The 25725-nt window shown below is 37.7% G+C and overlaps 1 protein-coding gene across 1 annotated transcript; it reads right to left on the bottom strand.

Moving 5' to 3' along the window:
* Positions 1 to 2748: 2748 nt before the first annotated feature.
* Positions 2749 to 23965, bottom strand: LUC7L3 (LUC7 like 3 pre-mRNA splicing factor). The gene is given in 12 exon segments (XM_085304595.1): positions 2749 to 4484; positions 4486 to 4637; positions 4743 to 4883; positions 9808 to 9968; positions 10518 to 10801; positions 11280 to 11441; positions 12678 to 12782; positions 12869 to 12943; positions 14539 to 14683; positions 14927 to 14966; positions 15685 to 15751; positions 23759 to 23965. Coding segments are annotated over 12 exon segments (1461 nt in total). The 5' UTR covers positions 23858 to 23965; the 3' UTR covers positions 2749 to 4454.
* Between the last annotated feature and the right edge of the window lie 1760 nt (positions 23966 to 25725).

Here is a 25725-nt window from a genome sequence, read left to right as displayed (position 1 = left end):
AAAAAAAAAAAAAAAAGACACACCACCACTGAAAATCTACTACTTCTACCTCTGGTTTATTAAGCTGTGTAAGAGCAGAGTCTCTATGCATACCTGGAACAGTGTTTCTTCGCTGATCTGGACTGTAATGTCAATGGTCAGACCACAAATAGTACAATTGACCTGTTTTGGTCAGAGCAGCATGCCTGCCACAATTTCTTAGCATCCCATACAGAAGCCGCTTTATCCTTGAATCAGCTCCTCCAGGGGCTAGTTTTGAGTTTAGTACAGGCATGCATGTCAGAAGAATAGGGACATCCCTTTTGCCAACAGACTAGATGCATGTTTCAATGTTCACATTTTTACTAACTTACCTGCACTTTCTTCAGCTCAAAATTTTTGCATAGTGGATTCAAAATAACCAATCATTACCCTTTTCCAGCTGCTCCATATTACAATGAATGCAAYTTAACATTTCATCAGTTGAACTCTGCCAACTATTGCAATGCTGCTATTTAAGGAATCTTAAGTGCACAAAATTGAACTTTTATAAGTTGACGTGAACTCTTGCATCATTCCCTACATAACTGTTTAAGTACCTGCTCCTCTCCCTTTTCCTGCATCCAGGAGGTGTGCTAGTGTTATGTGTGGCTCAACTCTGCTAAGCTCAGGCTTGACACAGCATGAAGTAAAATTTCATAGCAGCACCAGCCTATTTTTCTTGTAGGACAAGAAAGGGGCTTTCATCGTAACACTTGGATATTTATCCTTTCAGCATAGCTGGAAGGCTAGTTCAGATGACGTGCAATAACTGCTTGGAAAAAATCTCTAGTAGTATTTAATTTTGCAGTTGCTGTGTTTAGGAAATCAGTGTAAAGACTGCTACTAGTTACTGAAAGTTCAGCTATAGCAGCAGCTGATTTTTAAAACATTTTATTCTTTGTGGAAACTACAGCAAATAGAACTGTTAACTTCAGTTATGATCTAATAGTACTAATAAYAGTAAGTCTATGCATTCAGAGAAATATTTTTGTATGTTTTATGCCATTTGATAAACTCTAAGGCACACTAGCTAACCTTTTTCTTTGAACAATAAACTGTTGGTGTGACAACTGAAAATAAGTTTACAGAACTTAGTATTTTTCCAAGGACAACTTTTGTTTGCCTACAGTCTTCTACTRAACTGACATTGCTACTTTTCACCTGTATTAAAGTATCAGTTGTTTCAAGTATGTRAATTTCTTCCCTTTTTTGCAGAGGTGGGGATGGGTTGCTGTGAAACAGTTAAGCTACTTAAAACTTTATCACAACATTGGGGGGAAAAAAATCATTCAGTAATACATTTTTAACACCAAATAAAACAGTGTTAGAGTAAAAAACAGGTATAAAGAATGCAGATGGGAGATGCTTGCTTAAGTAAGGTACCTTGCTTTTTGCACAGTGTACCCAGAAAAGGTCCTGAACTCTAAAGAGGACACTTCAGATAGATAAATCTGTCAGGGACATGCTTGTTGTGGTCAAATCTGAAAGTAATTACTAGAAAGGCACTGTTTCCTATGTTTTGAAATACAGTACTTCACATCAGGTTTTCCTTCATCTCCCAAGCACTAGACTCCAATACTAGATGTGTCAGACAATCTGAATCCTGGCCCAACTCTACTGCAAGGTACCTTGTTTGATCATTCATACCTGTGCACAATGAACAAGAAGGAAAAATGCTACTACTGTAACAAATACTATGTACAACAGAATATGCAAGATAAACATTCTGGCCACTGAAAGAAGCAATACATTCAAACCATATCTCATTATGTCTTCTACTGAAGCTTGAAGAAAAAATGATTGTGTACTATTGTTATCAGAACTTGATTACAATTTTACCTGCTCTATCTGCATGAATTTTTCATCTTAGTTTCCCAACCACCYCCCTGCCCCCCCCAGCAAAAAACCCCAGCCTCCCCAGCCAAAAGGCGGCATGGCTGTTGGCATGCAATTTCTCTGCTAATCAAGAAAGCAGCACTCTAGAAGAGTTGCAGCTTGCTCCCTTCTATGAACGCACTTCCACAGATGACAAAACACACACTAAACTTAGCAAAAGCACATTACAATAGTGCTTTGTCCATGTATGGTCTCAGCTACATAGGCAGTCAAGTCCTAAATGCTAATATGAAGGATGTTTCTTTAACGCGAATTCAATGCCTTAGGGCTACAGCACTTAAGTGTACTGTTTCTTCAAGCAGACTAGTATACATTGCAKCAAGTTCTCTAACAAGAAATGTCATCTGCAGCAAAATTACATTTGCTTGCAGTATAGCTTCACACAAGCATAACATTTCTTTTCCCTTTTATATGTTGTAGCAGGAAAATTGTGCGTGCTTAGCTGTTACACACAATTGTTAATAAACATTAGAAACTGATACTAGGATGCAAGTAAGTGCAGTCTGACAGCGAACCTCAGGCATCATCTGTTCAATAAATAATACTCTAAGTTTAACTGGTTTTAAAAAGCCTAAGGCTTATGTTTCTACTGTGAAATTACAGAAATTTGTTTGATTGCAGCCTAAACTGGGCAACAGAAGGGGGAGGGGACACTGACAGTCAACTACTGAAAAGTGAGCTTCAAACGTAATACTAATTGATGGCACCAAAAAACAAACACCACAGAAAAACTAAACATTCAAATTAATGGACTAAGTTTGAAGACATGAATAGATTTATTAGGAAAGAAACTTATTTAATATTAAATGTTCAATGACAGAGACAATCAAATTTGTAACAGAAATTCAAAGATACTTTATTTCCATTTCTCATATACCAAGAAGCTAGGAATAAGCCTAGTTGTAAAAATGGGATTCATTTTAGTTTGATTCACACAAATACTAAACATTTATTCTTGTATTTTAAAGTCCAAGAATGAAAACTTGCAATTAAACACTGAGCAAGCCATGTGTTCAGGTTATGTTGGTTTCTTATCTTAAAAAGTCTTAAAGAAAAAAAAAAGATACAGGACTTTTATTCTCAGTAGCATGTGTGCTTTCAACACATCTTTATGAACTCTGGGAGGAAACACCAGTCCTGAATTACTTTTTTATAAAAAAAAAAAAAAAATCTAACTGAACTTTATATGTTTCTACGCCACTACAGCTTTCTTTCACCTCATTTTAAAGCAGATCTTCATTTTAAGCTGTCTTCCACTGTCTTCGCAGACTCTTCACGTAGTAGTCCTATAATGCAAAATTTTGGGAAAACAGACAATTAGACAACGTAAAGAGCATTTCATTTACCATTCCTATATACTGGCCCAGTTGTTAGCTGTCATCTTAACTCTACAAAAATGTCAACATTGAACATTACTGGCTYTAGAAGCAATAATGTGGTATTAATGGTTTAATGATCAACATCAAGTGTTTAAGAATTCCTAGCGTAAATAATGAAACTATAAAAGTACTTTACACGTTCCAAGTTCATTTATCAGCCGTACTCTCCATTGTTAGTTCCTTATTTCAGGAATACAACTAAGCAATTTGTGCAAGAAAGCTAGGTCGAGAGTGAGGGGAAAAAAAACTTTTAAAATTTTCTTTTTAATACAGTATTTGTATTTCCTAATGTTTAGCTTTTATTTCCAATAAATCATTTTCCAGCATAAACTCTTGCCATGAACATTTGGTAGCATCTGCCTTTGTATTTACATTTGCCTTAGAAGTCTGTCTGTTATCAGCCATTCCACTTGTGTACTATGGCTGACTGTAAATTCTCCTACACAGTAGGAAATATTAAACACATACCTCTTAAAGACTTGAATTGCATTGAATGTAACAAGGCGATTATTATGTAGTGTTTATTGCATTTTAAACTCTTTAAAGATATCTAATTCTGGGCAGCACTGCATCCCTACATACAGTTGAAAGAAAATTCCATTCTGTTAACATCAGATTTACAGTATTCACACAATACACAAAAAGTCCTTTTCACTATCTTGTAAATCAAAAACACAACAGTAAGCTTAAAGATTACAGGCAACAGCATTCAAACATGGATGTGGGTAGAGAAAGGAGTACCTGGCATGAGTACCTGCTTAGTTTGACTGAATCCTTGATTTTTAATTTGGCTTTTCATGGGCCGCTCACAACACCAACGCTGTGTGAGGTATGGTAGTCAGCTGCAATAATTCATAAACCCTACACTTCCATCAATCCAATGCTACTGGCTCTCGAGTTACAGAACAAACTGCATTAGAATGCAAGGCAATAAAGCAAAAAAACTAGAAACATCCTTGACAAAGAAATACTAGCAGTTTATATAAAAACAAAGTAGTCCAACATGTGCCTCAAATATTAAGTATTAAAGCAAAAGTTTCTGCTGATGTACCAACACAATATGGACTTAAATACAAAAACAGTTCAACTTTTTAAAAAACGATAACAAAATCCCTAAAAATAAAAAAAAGGATAATTAATTTTTCTATGGTGACTATATTACAAATATGTCCCAAAGAGGCACACTAATTGGGGGCACGAGTCTGCTACAAAATAGCTGAGACAAAACAATGTACCTCAAAATGTTTTGCAGGACTACACTGTCTTTTCCTTCAGAAGGTGCTTTAGTATGTCTTCTTACTTGGCTTAGTTCCATCTTCATCTGTGCATACTTACGCTGCACTGTTAAACAGTAACAAAAAGCCCTAATCAAAGTTTGAAATACTGCACTTACCTCTGTCTGATCTGAGGTCATATCAGATCAGTTTTAATTGGACTGAGTGTCACCTTCAGATTTAATGTCTTCACTGGTCCCATTGACCTCATTCTTAGTATCACTCTCCTTCGAGTCTGTATTTGTGTCTTCACTCTGTTTTTCTCGACTACTGGACTTCATACTACTTTTTTTATCATCAGAGCCCCTCTTTTCTGCCATGAAAGAAGACATTGACCATGGATTTCAAAGTAAAAACAAACATTGCACATGAGATATACAGCATACAAAATGGGACAATTATTTTCTATAATTAGAAATAGCAAGCGTCAAAAGGTTACAGAAATAGGCTTCAGACCACCATGTTGAAATGGGCAGAGAACAAAAATACTCAAAAAGAACAGTACAGGGTGGGGAAAAGAGGTGAAAGTACAGACCTAACAGTGTCAGCTACTCAGCTGTTTGCTGAAATACGTAAATGGGGAGCAGAGGGAAGGCAGTCAAAAACAGGTTAAGCAAATATATAAATGATGAATGGCTACTGGCTTCCTTACTCATCTTAGGACTCTCTTTGTCCTCAAGTTTATTTTGTGAAGTGTATGGCCATCTTTGGTATACAATTCTCGTTAAACATGGTTCTTGAAAAGAGACTCAGAAAGGAGTAATGGACAATGCATCAGTGCATTATCAAATAAATCAATCTTTGCCAAGTAAAAAACAAACAAAAAACAACCTCAAAATAACCTAACGCCAAACAATAAAATACTCAGAAAATGAACAATATTAAACCAGTTAGTCTTAAATGTAGGTAGCAAGGTAACTATCAAAATTGACATTACTGGGACAGAGTGTAGCAAAAGCTGGTTGAGGTATGTGTTTGTCAATACTATTAACTCTCAATTAYAAAATTGAGAGTTTTAATAATTGTAGTCATTTATAATTCACTCAAAAAAAAAGCTTGGTGAAGAGTGTTTTGGAAGATGCATAAAAACACTGTTTTCCAAAGGCAAACAAACAGTAAGATGGGAAGGACCCCACAATTTCATCATGCACTAGAAAGCTGTCTGGTGACTGAAGAGTTGGTTACATTGCTGAAAAACTGATCTTTTCCTCAACAGTCTTCAAAGAAGGAAGCAAGCCAGAAGTAAAAATATTTCCACGGAAAAGAAAATACTGAGTATTATAGCTGTGTGTCTCATCTGTAAATTCAGTAACTGCAAACGTAATAAAAATATCAATTCTTCCTATGTTATTTCACACCTCAATATTCAACCTACCATCACAGAGATCTGGGAGACAAAAACAAACAAACAAAAAAAAAAACCAAAAAAACCAACCTCTTGGATGTCAGCATACAGAACAACATTCACRCTCTTTCTCTGATAATTCCCTGCTATCTGGGCAATTAAAAAAAAAGAAAAAGAAATCCCCAGAACAGAAGCACACAAATCAAACACTCTGAAAATTAGCTATTTTAAATAACACATCACCTAGACTGGTATAACACACCTCTTTACTTCAGAAGACAGAAAGTCGAAATTAAGCTTCAAAAACGGAAGCAACATCCCAACTTTATTAATACAGATCAGCAAAGGGAGGAGTGAAGCCCCCAAACAGGAATCAGGGCAACTGCCTAAAGAACACTAATACTGAGGTTTCATCAGAAGCAGCACATCCAGTRCATCGTGCTTGGACATAGCACGCAGCGATGCCAAAAAGCTAACTGCAGCACTAATAGTTTTGTATCTGTCTGCCCTCATTTTTTTTTTTAAACTCCGCAGGTAGATTGCACTCTAACTAACCTTGTTAAAAAGTCTTCTTTTTGTGCCTTATAGGTATCTCCGATGCACACGTAGATCCACTGAGGAATAGTAGTCTTGTTTCCCCGCAGAGGACTAGTAGTCAGTCCAATAATCTTATCTTCTGTCCTATGTAGATATGGTAGATCTTAATAGCCCTACGGATGTGCAGTGTGCAGGATTTTGTTTTGTCTTGTTTGTTTCTTGAATTTGGGCAGGAAGGATAATTTTGTGAAGATTAAAAAAACTACWATTAACCTGTGGTATGAAAAACCTCAATAAAAAAAACAGTTTTACCACAGCAAACCTTGAGTTTGCCATGCAGAACTGAGCAAGTGTAATTAACAAAACAGTCTAACGATCTGAACTTCTTTCAACTCCCGGACTGTTTGCAAGCAGTTAAGTTCCTTCACTATATGTTCATTCAACAATTATTTCTTTAGAAGTACATGCAATTAGCTTGCTGATGACACTCTGCTTACATTATTTTAGCTATGATATATTACATTAGGTGCAATCACATAACATTGTGCATCCTGAGTAATAAACACATGTACATTTTTATGACTGAGTGTATGTGGGCAATAGAGATATATTCTATAAAAATTCTGATTAAGATAATGCAAATGATTTTACTGTTCAGAGAATGCAAAATCAGTAAATTAAACATAGTATCAAATATTACTTTGGGTTTGGGTGTTCTGACAGCATTTGTTGAGGTTTAATCACTAACATGAAAACACATCCACAAATATAATTATTTTTAAGTAAGCACATGAATCCAGATTAAGCGAAGTAAAGAGCCAAGTCAAAGGGGCCTGGTGGTCGGTTTCAGTATTAATCCTTCATGAAATGAAGGTACATGCAAAACAGACATTTTCAATCATTTCTTTTTACAACTATTTATTCCACCTATTCTAAATTTAGTTCACTTGAACTGTAGTTGCATACTGTTGATTTCTGTTAAGCTAATATTCAGCTGGTATATGGGTTTGCAGTATCTCTCTGCTCCTGAAATCTGAGTCAGAAATTAAGTCTCTCTATTTTTACATACATTTTTTTTCTTACAATCTTAAAGGTCACCGAATTTCACAGGATTTAGAAAAGAAGCCAGGACGTCTGAATTGTATTTCAAAGCATGGCACTGATTTAATGTGTAACAGTGAGCAAGTCTTAGGCAACTGTGGGCAACTGGGCCCTGCTTATTCCTGTTAGATCCATGTTCATAAAGCAGTTTGAGATCTCAAGATGAAAGGCACTACCACGAGTGGTTACAGCCAGGCCTTTACTGCTTACTTTTATAATTGCAGATCAATCATGGATATAAAGATAATTAGATTCTGAAGTAAATATTCCCAATGGAGCAGTAAATTTAACTCAAGTTAAATCTTAAACCTCCACATTACTTCTTTCTGTGCAAACAGCAGACTGGGTAGCCAGTCACATAACTTCTCAAAGGTATGAACCTCTAAAGCTACCTGTAACTGTAATAACTGTACAATGTCATGTGGCAAATATAAGGATGAAATGGCATTTACAGCTTCATCATAGAAATTCAATGTTTGCTTGGTAAATACTGACTTTTTTCCCCTTTTTTTTAAATTTTCCCACTGAAGGAAGAAACACATACATCTTTAGCATTAGCATCCTGCTCCAAGGCCTATTTATATTTTTAGATATAATTAGTCAAAAAAGTAACTTTTTCTCAGATTGAAGTTTTGTCATAGATCATAGTATCACCTCACTGTTCTCATTTCTGGAGAGAGAAGGTAGCAAGCAGCAAAAAGGACCAGCAGGGAAATTAGTCAGGTTCAAGTTCACTAGATCCTGTATTTATGGAAGGATTCAGAAAAGAACTGAGAACCCATAAGCTCAATAAATAGACCAAATTTGAAGAAATCAATTATTTATATGCGTAGATACACAAAGAATATAGAAGAGGACACTCTTTCACCAGAGTACCAGAAATCTATTCATAAAGTAGGCAAAAAAGACACAGTATCAGATAGCAAGAAAGTAACACCAGGACAAATACAGGCTATAATACTGGGTCTGAATTTAATACTACACATCAGTGCTGCAGCCAACAAGCAAGCAGCAAAAAAACCCGCTTGCCTCGAAAGCAAAACAAGAAAAGAATGAACACTGAAGATGCACCATAGTATAAACCAGAAAAATTGAAGTGGTCCAAGGAAGTCAGGCAAGAAAAACACATGAAGTATTACCTACATTTCGGGAACTAATCTGCTGGAGAAACATGGGAAAAGTAAAGGTAGGGCAAACAGACTCATACAATCAAGAAACATGCACGTAACACCTTTCATCCCAGAGAACCTCAAAAATACCTTAGAAACATAAAGGAATTATTTCCCCCATTACTGAAAGTCAGCTCTAATTATGAAGTGGGGCAGCTGTTTCAGACTGCACATTGCTCAGCACCCCCGCAAAGCCAACAGTTTTTAGGTCAAAAACCAACATAATATTCATTCAGAAGTTTCATAAAGACTTTTAAAGTAGGAACTAAGCAATGACAATAGTATTACTGTCTTTTCACAGAATGCGAGTCAGTAGCGTTCTTTCTCCAGCTATTTATTCCTACTTAAGTGTAAAGCATCTGAACACCAGTCTGATGAAACACTAAGTCACATCAATGTTTTTGTACATTGTATGTACTGCTATAAAAGTCTCAAGGACTAATACAGCATTCCTATGAGATCTCACATGAACACTGACAAAGCAAATCTCACTTCATTTAGAACAAGGGGGAAAAAARGGCGGGAATGGAGGAATGCATGTAATTATAACCTAAAACATTACAGAATTTCTGCAATACTTGTTTTCCTGGTCTGTATTTGTAGGTTAAGAAAAATTAAGGCACTGTTAAAGGAAAATAAAGGAAACATGATAGCGCAGAGAAGTAACAGGTGCTATAGAATACATATGAGCAAAGGGTAGTAACAGAAATAATGCTAATAGTAGAAGATACTAATTCATTAAAAAAAGAAGGAAAATGATTACAGTTCCTATGTTCTTCTAAAGGTAACAGTCAAAAAGGTATTAAAATACAAAGTCCTTGTACACTTACTTTGAAGACAGAGTAGTAAGCTTTTAATAACTACTGTAACAAATAAAAAGGTAGACATTTGTATGTGTGCATTAACAATGACAGGAAAGACTGAACTGCTTCAAATCAGTTAATAGCAACATGTACAGCTTATATGATCAGTTCTGAACTGATGCTAAGAACTTTCAGTCCCTGACAGAAAGACTAGGAGCATTTGAGACTTTACGGAAAGGTAAGTTACAGAACTTAGTATGAACAGTCTTCACACAAACATACCTTTTTCTTTTGACTTCCTGTCTTGTTCTCTCTCTCTGCTTTTGCTTCTGTGCTTGTAGGACTTTCGATCCCGACTTTTTGACCGTCTTCTGTCCCTACTGCGAGACCTATGTTTTCTTTCTGATCTATCATGGCTTCTGCTTCTTCTTCGGTCACGACTCCTAACATTTACAGAAAATCAAAATATGCAAAGTGTCAGCTGATACTGTCTAACTCAGCAGACAGAAATTGCTACTGATTTAAAGTTTTAATACAATGATCAATTGGAGAAGGACTAAATATTTAAAACAAGGCTTAGCATACTGCATGTGAGCATCTCTCTGGACATAAGATCCAGCATAACTTTCCATTCTTCATTTATTCAAGCACTCAACTATACAGTTTAAAAGTAGTTACTGCTATGAATTAAAGCCCAGCACTCGGGGGTGGGGGGGGGAGAGGGAAGGACACAACCCTGTTCTTTGGGAACATTTGTCTACTCAAAGCTACTTCATACTGCCACTTCCACCACAGTGTTCTCATCTACTTCCAGAAACGGAAAGAAAAGAATGAGTATGCAGCAAATCCTGCTTATCCTTCAACCAGTAAAGTATGTTCACACTTGGAAAAACAACAGTGGAGCTAACAAATCAGTGATGTGACTGACAGATCAAGTCCTCCCAGCATTTTTGCATTTTGAAAAAGTTGTATGAAAATACTTTCTCACACACCTGCTTCGCCTTCTTTCTCTACTTCTTGATCTTTTGTGGTCTCGTGAACGGCTGCATCTTCTGTCAGATGTTCTGCTTGAATGTCTACTACGAGAACGACTCCTTTTACGTCTCTCTCTATCACGAGCCCTCTCTTTTTCCTTCTCTTCTTCTTCACGCCGTCTCTTCCTTTCCCGCTCTTCTCTTTCCCGCTCCCTCTCTTTCTCTCTCTCTTCTCGTTCTTGTTTCTCTTTTTTTAACCTGTCATCACGGTCAGGCTCTTCTGTTCTTTTTCGTAACTTTTCCTTAAAAATAAGAAAATTCACGGGAACAAATTAGTATTATTCAAGGTAAATCATTCAATATAACTTAGTTTTTAAAAATCTTAAGCTTCCACATCCTCAGATTACATGTTTTTTCCTAATACTCAAACAAAGGACAGCCTACATAAAAGCGTTTTCAGAAATCCCTTGGAGCTGCCCTGGTTTGACATGACTGGAGTCCTTTGTCTTAGAAAAAACTTCTTTCCTCTAATTTTCATATGAACGCAGGCCATATTACAGTTCTTTACAAATGCCACAAAAAAWTCCTACCTGATCTTAAACCCATTATAAACATATACAATAACAAATGTCAGTGCAAGCATAATGCTAAATGCACAATCTGATTTTTATATACTATCTTTGGAATATTTAACGCATTTGAGAAGAGCCTGCTGGTCAGCCTTCTATTTACCAAAGAAAAACACCAAACAATTTTTATGTTCAATAATCAAATACTTACTTTCAAATCTTCTACAGTAGCTTTTATTTTGGCATAACCCATGTGCTGCTTTCCCATCAAGTGGTCATCTACCCTGGACTGTGCATCTCCTACAATTAAAAAGGCTCCACAAACTTCACAAACTTCCATTTGCTTTTCTTGGGCTGCAAAGCTCTCAATTGTCTGCAAAAGAAAGTATTAGATAAAACAAACCAAGAAATAAGTTTCAGACAGACGTCAGCAGAGAGGTTTGAGTTTTCCTGTTACTGTTGTCAAATCCTAGGCCACTACTGAAAGCTGAAATTTGTAATTGCATGCTTTGACTTTGGAACATCACACCCACTGACAAAAAAGGAAGAATAGGCATGCGTAGCCTTTTTTATGTAAACCACAAGTAATTAYTGAAAAGTCATTTAGAAAACGCAGAATAATCTTTTACAGTGAAGAACACAGTTCAATGCATATCTAGCTGTATCTGCAATTTCCTTTTGGCTTAAGGATCAAAGGAAATAAAAATCAGTTTCTTCTTAAGACGGTTCTCTGACAACTGAAATGTCCACAGAGCAAAAATGGAAGGATGAAAATCCTACAATATCCCATGATGAAATATGAAAGGAACATCAGACTTTCACTTAAAAGAACAGTGGTGAAAGTAGCTGACTGTTAAAACAGACATACTAAGAAATGCACTGAAATCACAATCTATACCCAGGTGATCACTGCTATGCAATGTTCATTAATCATCTGGCATGAAAGAGACTCTTGCTTGCAACACAAAACAACAAAAAAAMCCCAGTCTGAATATACTATTAAACACAAGATTCCATATTTAAACATGAGCTCCTTTCTATTATCAGGAACTTGCTACTTAAAGTGCTTGTTTCAGCTTTTGAAGCTATCGAAGTCAGACAGATGCCTGCCTCCAACCTCTTGAAACACTAAGTAATAATTAGCATCTGTAAGCAATTTTGAAAATTAAAAACTGTAATTCAATCTGATGGAGGAAAAGCTTGTGGTACTAGTAGTATAGTTAAATGCCTGAAATATTCCAGGATAACTCTGATATTGCAGAGCACTAGTTCTAACAAGGGCTTTCTGTATCACAGTCAGATTTGCAATTCAATGAAATAATATATTGTGGAGAYTACACTACAAAAAGTAATCAGGACCTAAAATAAAATAAACTGCAAACCCACCTCCAAGACTGCTGTATAAATAATTCTGTAATTTCTGTGTGAACCACTACAGTGGTTCACACACACTCCACTGGCACATTAGATTAACACATTTAAGCATCACTATTTTCCAATAAATTCTGCATAAACATGCGTGCCTTCAATGTAAGGACAAAGCGATTAAGAGTACTGCTGCACTAAGTTCTGAGATAAGACTTAACAGAACTGCAAACATGTTACTCACTGAAGTTGTAGACCTCAGCAATTCTCTCTCCTCTTTTAACTGTTCAACAAGTTTCATCATTCCTTGTGCCTCTTCCACCTTCCCTTCTGAACCTAGCTCCTCAATCTAAAGAGCAATAAAAAAAAGCTATTATAACTTTTAATCAGGTAATGAAAGGAAGAAATCTCAATGATACAGCAGGTAAAACTTACCTGTTGTAGAAGTACATCAATTTTGTCCGTTAACACTTGAATCTTCTCTTCATTTTTACCAGTTGGTCCAGCAGCCTGTGGAACATTATCAGAAYGCCACATTTTTTAAAAAAATTACAATAACTTTCACATATATGCACACAAGGAACACCAGGCTTCCATTTAAAAYGACAGTGGTAAAAGTAGTTGACTGTTGAAACAGACATACTGAGAAACACACTGCAATCACAATCTACACCCAAGCGATCACTGCTATGCAATGTTCAGTAATCACCTGCCACAAAAGAGACATTCTTGTTTGCAACAAAAAGAAAAAACAAACAGCTTGAACATACTATTAAACACAGATTTCATATATAAATGATTCTAGTGCCTTTTTGTTGCCAGAAACTTGCTACTTAAAATGTTTGCTTCAGCTTTTGAAGCTATCAAAATCAGATAGATGCCTGCCTCCAACCTCCTGAAACGCTRATAGTAACAGAGACACTTTGGGAATAACCTCCTCCTGCCTCTTCCTCTATAAATACCTACTAGTAGTCTAGCTACCATAAAACATCCCTCAGCAGTCTACTCTACTTTTGCTGAATGAAGTAAATTCCATTCACACTAACTCAGTCTAAACCAACAAAAACATTCAAGTCCCTGATCCACAAAAGATGAGGTGTCTGAACTCCAAGTCCCAGACTTAGACTCTGAAGCTGCCATTCATTATCACACATCTTTACAGATGCTCAAGTATGATTTGGAAGCTCCTCAGGCACAGAAATCTAGCTTCTGAGAATAAATGCCTGAAGACTCATTTCTTTTGAGCACATCTGTTAGTGGTATCCTCTCCACACACTGCCTGAATCGACAGTTTAAGTGCCCTACTCTACAGCTTTTGACTGAAGCTACTTTCCACAGCTCCTTCTGAACGAACTGCACTTTGCACAGAATAGTAATTGGGACAAAGAAGAGGAGAAAGACTACACTGTCAATCAGGAAACCTGCACAGCATAGGCTACAGTCACTGCTCCAAAGATTAATCAATCCTGGGACAAGAAAAAGCAGGTGAAATGAAGAGTTAAAAAGTTTCTCCCAGTCAGGCGAAACTTTCGTTAACAGCTGTCTAGAGTGCAGCACTGAACTGAGAAAAGCTGCATAAAGATACTCCTTCCTTTCTTAAACCTTTGTGATTCTACTGTCATCTGCCTCACAGCATGCCTGTCAGCAATGGTGCTGAAGCAGAAGCAGGCTGCTGTGTTAGTGTGGCAGCTGCTTGTGGGATTCAGCTACATCAACTGCTGAAACACCCAGTATCTACTTCAGTAACATCACTGTACTATTCTTTAATACTAGAGAGAAAGAAGAATTGCAACTGAAGAAACAGAGCTTAACTGAAGTAATAGGGGATGGACAGCACTGGACAGAATTAATGGTTCTAGAGAGGTGAGCACATACTTATTCTGAGACTGGGATGGGGAGAGGAGGGAGGAAATTTTGTTAACTGTGTGGCCACTTGGCTTGTCCATTAGGGCTAGATACAATCTGCTGGCTATCAATGAAGAGTCTTCCAGAAGATTCCTGTTAGATAAATCAATGTATTTTACCTGATGAGATTAGGTAAAGCGAACATGAAGACGCTATCTAGAGAAAAAAGTTATTTGCCTTAGTGATTCTTYTAGACTCACCCCTGAAGACTGTTGATTCTGTGACAGTGCCAAACGAGCATGGCCTCTTCGAATTCTGCGTTCAACTTCTGCAAGTAAGCTTTGTAAATAGCGTAAGAAGTCTCTTTCATAGCCCACTTTCATAAAACGAGAGCTTTTCTCATACCTGGTAAAAGAATTTTTTTTTTCAAGTGAAAGCTATATGGCTACATAATACACAAAAATAAGTAATGTGAAAATTACAGTGTTATAAATTAYTGCTTAAGGCAGCAGAGCATTATAAGTTAAACTTCTATGTACATCAATAAAGCAATTAATTTCTCATCGTTTCCACGTTTTTTGTGGGTTTAGGAAATTTCMAGCATACTAGAAACACTATCTGCATTAACATAGCAATCAAAATACTTACTGTTTACGTAGATTTTCATCATGAATTTTTTCACAAGGACCTAAAATGACAACACAAGTTTGACATTCTTGAATGTCATATACATGCTCCATCAGCATTTGCTTGTGCATTATGATTGAGCAGAGTTTTTAACACTTCCCAGAGAACAACTTCAAGGGTGAAACTAACATACATTAAGTCGGGGCTTCTGTGCCTGCATTTCTGCAAGGCAGAGGCGGTAGTTTCAACAAGCACTTTGTAAGTTCCAAATCTTTTTTGWAACTGGTTAATTAAAATGTTAACTTAAGAGTAAAATTAGGAGGTACGTGCTCTGTACTCATTAAGGACAGTCCTGCTAAAACTCTCCTGCCTTTGCTATCTATAAAACTCTTTTATGGACTAGGGATTTAACACTAAAACAATAAGCCTGTTTTTCCTAGTTACTTTTTCAAAACAAGTAACTTAAGTTGACCACATACCAAAGCTTGAAAACTACTAGGAATTTAGGAAAGGCCTTAAGTAATTAAATTAGACCCTCTTTTATTGTAATTGTTATTAATTTATTTTAGCATAAGCTTTTTTTTTTTTTCTTTTTTTTTAACTTAGAGGAAGTAGGATTTGGAATAACATTTTATTTATTTAATTACTGACAATCCTAAAAATGCCTGTTTTTGAAGTGTTATGAAAGAGCATAAAACAGTAACAACGCAGTTTATAAAATAAAATCTCAATTAGGATCATATGTAAGTGAATAGAAAATGCAAAATTTACATACTTACCTAAATCAGAACGGGTATTTGTAAATAATTCAGCTGGACAAAACCCACAMAGGTAGTATTTACAAACCTGACAGAGGAGAAGAAAAARAAGAAAAGAAAACAGGCATCATTTTTCTCCTTGTGAACTGGCAATTGTAGGTAATYGCTTTATCTTCTGAAATACAGCATAAAACACTGTCCGCAAATTTTCTGGAAATTTTATGCACATACACCCCTAATCTGTGTGTTGTAAAGCATTTGCTGTCACTGTGTTACAGCACACCCTAATGACAGAACACCAAAAAATCTTACTTTCCACTGCAATACATGATATTTCTGTGTTTTGCCGTTAAYCATTTAAGATTGCAGTAACATGTCATCTGCTTAATACTCCAATATCCTACCTGATGTTTCCCAAAGAAACATAACCTAATTGGTTCATTTAAGAACATTTCCACAGGTAGAAAAATTCTCAGCGAACCTATGAGGAGTGAGAATCTCTGCCATGGACCCATTAAAACAAATTGTTCTTAGCTTGTCTGCTTGTCTATAATGACTGTGTTCAGCTTCCACTCCTTCAATGCTGTTGGTTTGGAGAAAAGGAGACATCAAAATTTACATCTAAAAGTACTGTCTCAAGGGGGGAAGATTCTGTTATCAGTTAAAAGATTTCAGAATACACAAGACATTATCCAAAAGTTTTTGCATATCTCATTATATTTTTTTTAATATATTTTTTAAATTACTAGTTTAAGAATGATGTGTAAAGAGGTGTTGTTTACTTTTTAAAGTAGACTCTCATTTCCTGCCAACAGGAAAGGGTTTGTTTCATTTCTACATATCCCATTTTTACAGTAGCAATTCAGATTTAACAACAGGAAAACATTAGGATAATAGAAAAAAAAACAAAACAATAGTAATCTAGCCAAGAGCTAGTTAATGTATAATATAAAGATAGCTTTTATTAACAAGGTTATTTTCCCTCACCCACGAATACTGTTTAAGCTAATCAAGTTGGTCYGTTCTTGAAGCTCATGAACACAGAAATATCTCCAGTCTCTTTAGTCATCAGAAGAGCCAAAGGATAAAATTGGCAATACATCCTTCCCTAATTTCACAAGCAATTCTTCACTAGACCCTTCTCCTRAAGTTGTCATTTTCTTAAAATAGCTTAAACGTTAATCAAAGACTAGCTTGTACGTTCTTCTGACATCTGTTYTATGTTACACAGATTTTTAATATATTTGACAAATCAGTTACAATAATTGCTCCTGTATGTTTCAGCCTAGTCCCTAAAATTATTCTAATAGAAGCAAACAGTTACTGGAAAATAACACATTCTAAAAAGGAATATAACTTCCACAATCATTGTAATTCTAATACACAWACTATTTTCTAAAATACACTTCAGAAGTATTTAACAAACAAGGGAGGGGAAGAGACAGCCAAAACATACCCCACACGAACCACCTCAGTAAAATGACAGTGACACCAACTGTTCAAATTAGCTCAGTCCAATTTATTTTTTTCCATTCTAACTGCCAGACTGCAAAACAGACTATGGAAGTTAAAATGAGACTGACTGACTACTYTATGGATATGAAGAATAAAAACCTGGATCAGCGCATCCAAATTAGCACAATAATTCTATTACTACTACATTACTAGCTTGAATGTCAGAAGTAGTCAAACTTCATATCTTTGAGAGGCAGCCATTTTAAAAYGAGATTAAGCTGGGATTAAACACCACTTTGCTCTAGAGATTTTCATGAATGAAAAGAATCTCAAGAAAGGAACACCAAGGCTATGTGTGGAAGTAATAATCCATAGAAAACAAGCTTTAAGCAYACACTGGTATCTTATCCAACACAATTGCTGTATCAAGAGTGGAATGATTTGGTTACTTCCACAAGTCCTTCTGCATTTCCAGGGTAAACACTTTTTGTCTGGGATGAGGCTAGTTTTCCCACATTTGCTGTCTTTATTTTTCAGTACTTTTGCCACTTTCCCATTGTAATGAGGAAAGATAAAGATGGATGCAGCACATGTGATCCATGTTCATCTATCTTAGTTTACAACTGATTTTTCTGAAGCAACTCCAGTTTCATCTTAAGTTTCTCAAACTAAGTCATTTTGAAAGAAAATGTATGCATAATTCTTAAAAAAAAAAAAAATCCTCCTTTCTGTCCTTTTTCCTTTTTCATCCACCTAATTTTATCCAGAAATCCTATTGTAGAATCAAAAAGGGTAAACACAATAGAAGATTGGAACATGAACTACAGGTTTTTGAGAAAAGAGCTGTTTAAAAGAAATCAGTTTGGATTTGTTTTCAAGTCAGTTAAATTACAACTCTGACAAACATTTTGTATTAAATGTAGTGTGATCACATTGTCTCAACTCATTTTGAAAACAAGGAGAGAAAAAAACAAAAGGTTATAATTCAGACRTTGTGTTCCTGTGATGTCACCATACCATTTCTATGGTGCATAGCATAGCAAAAAAGTAAGAAACCTAGAACTACAGTTTTGCATACGTCAACAACCAGTAATTAAAATTTTAGTATCTTTGTACCATATAAAAGTTCTATAGAGCATAAACAATAATACTATCAGATCGGAGAAAAAGGCACTTATCTGAAAAATATGAACGTACACTGGGAATATCTGTAGCACAAATAAAACTGATGGACCGTAGAATTAAAAAGGCAGATTCAAAACTTTGCAGCTGCCTGACTTTTCAGCTGCTTCAAGTTCTGCCTGCAGAAAACACTGAATTCCCAGAGAGAACCCCAAACCCCCCCAAATGACAGTATAAACTTACTGAAATGAGCTACAGTGACAATGGATGCTATATTAGAGTCAATGATCCAAAACAAGAAGCCTCTTGACAAGTTACACAAACAAAGCTGACTTGGGTCTCCCTACAATCAGGCATCACTGCAAGYGTAATGGTACAACATCTAACTATGCAGCTTTCACCTGTAGTGAGGAAAATTAAGCCCTACAGTTCCAAAACCAATTCTCAAGTGCCAGAGCTCTCCAGAACAAATGAGAAAAATTCAACACCTTATAATGAGTTTGACCTCTCAGTGAAAGGTRCTTAGGGACAGGCTTACTTAGCCTTCTTTACAGGCATTCAGAATTACCTACAAGGTAATTACAAGGTGCTCGGCAGCAGGCCTTAAGAACACCCAAGCTCACCCTCCTAAGGAATCTACCAAGAATATATACAAAACAAGACCACCAAAGTAAGCACTCATCTGAAAGTAGCTCAATAAACTAAGTTAGGTGTAGACAGAGCAAGAGAAAAATGACTTAAGGAAAACTTTGCTTCAAGTAAGTAGTTCATAACAAACAAGTAACATCCTGATCGAATGTGTCTGAAGCTGACAAGTTTCAGAAGCTTTATCTGTTTACTAACAGGGTCTTCAGCTCCTCAGAAAATGAGTCTTGAGCTCATCTATATTCAACAATGTGCATTTCTGATTATGATGCTATCATACATTCAGGAGTTTTACAGGGGGAAAAAAAGGAATATATTTCTTTAACCCCTCATTTGAGAGATCAAGACAACCTTTCCCCTTTGAGACTTTTCAAGTTAGAAGTTGCTTGCTCTGGAAGCCTTGTCTTTATTCTAGCACTGCACTTCAGATTTTCGTGYGTTAGGAGTTGCAAGATATTGGCAAGAGAGGAACCCCCCCACACACACACACCCTCCTTTACTATGTAATTATTTTATAATCAAAAACTCCTAGTAGGTTAAGAAGTATCACCTGTCTAAATGAAGGAATCTAGCAATATCTTGATTCAAAAAAAAGGCCATTTTAATCATTTAATATTTTTTTTTTTACAAAACAAAATTCAGCTACTCTCCCCCACACCTAACAGCTGCTCTTTTTATGAATTAATGCATCAGATGTAAAGCCTTGTCCTTCTTCAGAGTCAAGGGAAATGAAGAACATGTGCATCTTCAGTGAGATAACTAAAATGAACTTTTCTCAAAAAGCAATCAGTCATTACTAGGAGTCCTGAAGTAATTAACTATTTGAGGAAGAAGAGTATCAGTGGCTTGGCTAAACTTATCACTTACCTTGAAGCAAAAACAGTTTATTTACATACATTTGTGAAAAACAAGATCAGAGCATTTTTTCTTTTCAGGAAATAAGGAGAGAGTGATTGGCAAAGTCCAGTTTCAGATTCTCCCTCTGTCTCAGAAAGCTGCAGCATCTCTTGTCTTAACATCTAATCATTTCAAGGGACCAGTTTCTGGGACAAACTCCTGTGCCAGTCAATAGGAATAGTAATTTTTATTTCCTTCTACATCATTTGTCTCCTCTTTCCATTTCTCATCCTTACATCCAAGTATTACGGTGAATAAAAACACATTTCCCAAGAGAAATTGCAAGGATGGATTAAAGAATTATCTAAGACACTGTACTTTGACAGAAATYACAGTAACAATAGTTTGACCATATTACGCTGAAAGAAAGTTGTAGAAAGCTTTCATGTGTAGCTATTAGCTCAAAATGTGTGTATAATGGACAGCAAAGGCTTTGCAATAGGTAACAACAAAGGAGCAAAGGGAAAGTTATCACAGACAAAAGAATGACAATGAAAAACACAAAAATAATTAAAATGATTTTATGAAGTAGAACTGCTAGGAAAAGCCACTTATCAGCTAACTGCTGCAGCTAAAATTTATCAATACATATACAGTAATAAACATAATACATTATGCAGCTTGTATTTGCGTACATCACATTCCCTTTAAAAAAATCACTAAGAAGTTGCAAYAATTCTCTCCTGGCCAACTCAGAATACAATGGGTATCTAGTGAATTCCTTAACATTCTCTCCTAAGAGGCAGTCTGCAGAGAAATGCTTAAGAGTGGTTTGGAATATTGTTTCTGGAGCAATTTCTTCCCTCTCCCGCACTTATTTCTTAAACTGATTTTGCTGCAACAGAAAAGCATTACTTGAGAGACTCTTGCACCTATTCCAAAAGTTACTCTTCTAAATTAGTTTCACCTTGTGGTAATCTGCCCTGACAGTTTGTAGTCAGCTGCAATTTGTCAGGTTGTCAGTAATGAGTAAGACTAGGAAGGAGTGAAGAAATGGCTGAAGAATCACAGAGCCATTAAAGAACTGAAACAGAGGTAATGTGCTTCAAACAGTATGTATCACACATAGCTTATCAGACTCTGCACTTAGCACAAGTCAGAAGTAACAGAAATACATTCTATACTCTCAGAAACGGAGCAACAGGCAATTTAGGATGGGCATTTACACATGTAGGTAAGCAACCTCATTCTTTTCTGCCAAATTATTCTGATTACTCTGCTACCAAAAGATGGGACAGAGAGGGATGTTACTGTGAAATTGTTACAGCAGGATTAGCCATAGCTTGTGTGTCAAAGCCCTTACAGCTCACATTTCAGTAAGACACTAGACAGGAATATAGCTAGACACTTGGCACTTTCCATTTCATCATCCGGAATTTACTAATCCTCAAAAATTTGAGGTGGTCAAGTAGTATTTCCCCATTTAGAGTTGACAAATAAGTAGGGGCTGGCCAGCTCCTTTAGTTATGAAGTACCTAAATGTTATCTACAAATGATGATAACCAGAAATTAGCTTCTTTTGATAACTGTCCACATCTAAAATTTATGAAATGCTGACAATCTTAAATTTTGGTATGAGAATACAACAGGCTCATGTTGAAAAAGGCTTTGTGCTGGTAATAGATATAATTTCACATTTGACAACACTTCTGTGTATGTTTAACTAGAGAAACAAAATAATAAACAGATGAATTAATATTGCTATTTGAGCTGTATCTGCATTTCCTGACTTCTAAAACATATCAGCATTACAAATTTAACCCTTAGTCGATTCACAAATTTACGCCTAAAGTAAAACACATTTCTGTGTTTAAACAGGGGAACGTTTTTGTTTTGAACTAGTCATCTAACTATAGAAATTTATAACGACACTCCTTTCAGAAAGATTGCATTTAGTGATGCTTATATAAACCTCATAAATGCATGCAAGCATGGAATGAACATAGCAACACTTCCTCCTAGCCTGAAGAATCAACTCTTAAGCCCCTACTGGGCTCAACAGGGACCGAGACAGCTCTCCCCTTTCTAAATCCTCAAGTGAGGAATGGGAAGAAGAGACAKGGCACTATTTCGGAAACAACAAAATTCAACAGCATCTTAGAGACAGATTTCTATGGCTTTAGTCACAGAGTTTAAAAGAGCTTATTTTTCAATTTTAGGTTAAAGATTAAGTCATCTTAACTTGATTAAAGAAAATGAAGTAAAAATTCTTTCTCAYCTTAAGAAATAAAACAAAACAAATCCCTTATCTCCTCTACCTGCACAGACATAGCTGAAGCAATTTACTTCCTATTTTCAGGGTTAAACAACTCATTCCTATTTAGAGCTCAGRATCAAATGGAAATGTGCAGCTGAACACCTAACTGAATAATCTTATTTAAGAAAATTCTGAAAAGACACTAAGAAATTCATTAAAAATTCCTGAGTTCATTCATTTCTCTTATAATATACAACTTATCTATGTAACAGCATTTTTAAGAATTAAAAATTGCTTAGATTTACAAAGTTTAGACCAAGACATTTATTTGTCCTTACAGGTTGTATTCTAAGACAAACTAAAATTTGCTTTAGCCAGCTCTAAAATAAAGTAACTGTTGTCCAAAAAATCAGAAAATTCCAAGCTGGTGATTCAGACAACTTGAAAAAGCCAAAAAGCAAGCATTTCTCCTGCCTCCCAACTTAACAACATGAAGAAAATGTGAAAGGAGGAGCACTACACATTTAAACTAAATGCCTTCTGCAGCTTTAGCCACAACAATTCCTATCACACAAGAAACAAATGAACTGTCTTATCTGAACTATGACACTCTCATTTAACATAACATAGAACAAAAATACATGGGGGGAGGGAGTGTTTCAGAGTTTTCAGCTCCCCCAAAGGGGCCAGCTATGGGAACTTTGTTACTACTACTGTTTTTTTCCGCGGTGAAATAAGTTTCAGTATCACTAGAATGGATGCCACTAGAATATTCACTAAAATTTAACCATTCTTGGGGAGAAACACCACTCAATGTAAGAAAATCCCCTTCTTTTTGAGCAGTTTAACGCAGAGTATGGCTGTTATCACRACACTGACAAAAAATACCCAAATATAAAATAACGGCAATATTGTTTAGGCTCAACCCCCCCCCAAAAGCATAGTAGGTAAACTTTGCAAAAGTACATAAGGAATAGAGTTTTTACTTCACAAAATCCTCAGTTTCAAAAGTCTTCTGGTTCTTCACTGTGATACAATCTTCAGGTAGTTTAAGTCAGTGTGAATGTATTCTCCCATCTCCTCCACAAATACCATAGATAGGTAGGGATCCAGAGATAACTTGTCTTCCAAACCACCACCATCTGTCTCATCTCCCTTCCTAAAAGCCACCAAGTCTCAAGAAATTTTCCTTCTACTCAGAATAAAACCTAATTTCCACTAAAACTCCCCCAAACTCCCCCCTCTCCCCCGCTGCGGGAGATCTCGGCCATGAGAAACCCTAACTACCATTTGTCGACGCCACACGGAGCGCACGCCAAGGCGAGCGCGGCCTCTCCCCCTTAACGCGGAAACCCAAACACAAGGCCTCTCCTCTCCCATCAGCCCAGATAACAGCGCGAGCCCTCCCGCACAGCTAAGCCATGGCGGGATCCTCCTCCCTCCCGGCCACCCAGTTCCTCCTCCTCGCCTGGAGGCTCAGCGAGGTTCCCGCGCAGCAAGCRCGGGCCTCGCCCGCCCCGCGGCCGCCATGCAGGAGCCCCGCAGCCTCGGGCCCCGCACCAAGGGCCCCACAGGGGCCTCCGCCCGCTCCCCCCGCTGAAGCTCCGCGGAACCCGCACCCGCCGAGACCCCGGCGCCCCCCTGCTCCCCCTCCGAGGGCCGGGGGAGGCCGCGGGCCCCCACCCGCGGCGCCTGGCGCGCCGACAAAGCCCGAGCCCTCAGCGGGGGATGGGAGCGAGGGGAGGGAGCGAGGCAGAGAGGCGGCTCCGCTTCACTCACGCTCTCATGGTCCCACCGCACGTTGCTGCGCTTCTCATCCGGGGCCAGGTTTCTATCCCGGCCCATAAGCTCATCCAGGAGCTGGGCGGCCGATATCATGGTGTCCTCCTGGCCGAATACCGCTCCGCCGCCTCTCCTCCCCGACGAGACCGCGCCGCGCCTGGAGTGACAGAGACAAAATGGCGGCGCCGCTCCTCGCCCTGCCCACAATGCACCGCGCGCCTCCTAACCGCCTCTGGGGCCTGGYGGAGCGTGAGCGCGGGCCCGGCCCGGCGGCGCTGCACTGGGGGGGGCCGCGGCCGCCGCTCCCCTCGCCGTGGGGCCGGGATGGCGGCGGAGGCGGCGATGACCCGCACGAGCGCTGCCAAAAGTCAGGGGCCTCGTCCAGGGAGGCGGCGGCGCCGCTGGGAGCGGGCCGCGGCTGCGGGCCGTCCTGCGCCGCGCGGCGCCAGGCCTGACCGGGCGCCCACCGAGCCGAAACCTGAGGGGAAAAGTGACGGCGCGCGTGTGGCCCGAGCCTTGCTCGCTGCTGGGTCAGGCTGTTACTGCTTGTCTGGTCAGCGACGGAGAATAACTCCGTCAATAACCACTTACAGTATAAAGACATCTTGCATATTTGAAGGCACGTGTCTCCTTCAACGTTGCTTTTTCCTACAGTAAACGAGCCCAATTCTGTAAAACTTTTTCTCGTGGGTCTTTTTTTTAATAATAACTCTCCTCTAATTTTTATTGCCTACTTTTCGATTCGCAGCAGCTCACCTACAACGGCCCGCAAGCGCGGGTATGTTCGGGCTTGGTTACCGCACAAACGGGAACGGCCTCCTTGTTCTGCAGCAGTGCTACGCTGGTGCAGCAGTTCCTCCCATTTTAATGGCCAACCAGCTCGTTTCTGTGTGTATTTTCTTTCCTAGACCTTGGACCTTGTCTTTATTAACTTCACCTTACTGATTATACACTATTCGTTTTCTTAAAATCATTTTGATTGTCCGAAGTTTATGAAATTATTTAGTACCACCAGGCTGGSACAGACCCCTTTTGTCCACTCTCGGAGCATGCTTTTTCAAAYGTCTGCTACTCTGTTTTACAGAAATTTCTTGTGTACTGTCAGCCCTGAACTCGATAATGAGAATATTATTGATGTAGACTTCATCAGCACGTCTATCATTCGTAGCACATAGCGCTCCTGCAACTTTGCTCTTAGGCTCTATACCAATTTTCCTACTAAAAGAAAGATATAGTGGGTCAGTCTACCTGCTCGTGACAAATCCATGTTTTTTTTTTTTTTCCTGTAAGTGTTATCCTCTACCTGCTTATAGGTCATTTAGTCATTCATTCCAAGCATTTTTCTACTTGTGAAAAATATGAGCCATTATTGATACTAATGAAGTGTCACAAAACAGATCTAAGAAGGATCCCCTTAAAATCATGTCAGATAGAGACACTCCTCTCTATTTCTAATACAGGAGGAGGAACTGTGCGTCTCACTTGCTTTATTAGTTTCTGTTGGCCCCATTTTAGAACCAAAATAATGCTGCTTTATCCTGTAATAAAAAGAAGGTTCTAGCAGCCTTGGAAAGACTTGTGCATGAGTAAGTACGCTCATGCAAGGTATCTTGGTGCTTTTGGAGGTTTGATATAGTTTCACAGATAATGGACATTTTTAGGTACCAGAAAAATTTAGTACATTAACATTTTGTGTTTGTTYGGATTTAAATTACTCCTGTGCTATCAGTCCATTTTCATCATTCATACTGAAAGAAGTAAAAAAGATGTAATAAGTAGTATGTATTATTTTAAAAAATGTTTAACTTGATTGTGTTTATATTTTTTTAAGAGTTTGAAGTCTCTATTAGTGCTGATCTGAATTCATGGCTGGTCTTGCTCAGGCCTCTGCTGCAATCACTGAGGGCTTCATGCAAACTCAAGGGTTGTCCATAGAGCTTCCTTTCAGAACTATGCCTATAAAA

This window comes from Rhea americana, unplaced genomic scaffold (assembly GCF_003343005.1).
Source record: "Rhea americana isolate MKP2758 unplaced genomic scaffold, rheAme1 scaffold_21, whole genome shotgun sequence".
In the NCBI taxonomy this organism is placed as follows: Eukaryota; Metazoa; Chordata; class Aves; order Rheiformes; family Rheidae; genus Rhea; species Rhea americana.
The sequence above is the reverse complement of the archived record's forward strand: the minus strand, read 5'-3'. Positions and strand labels throughout refer to the sequence as shown.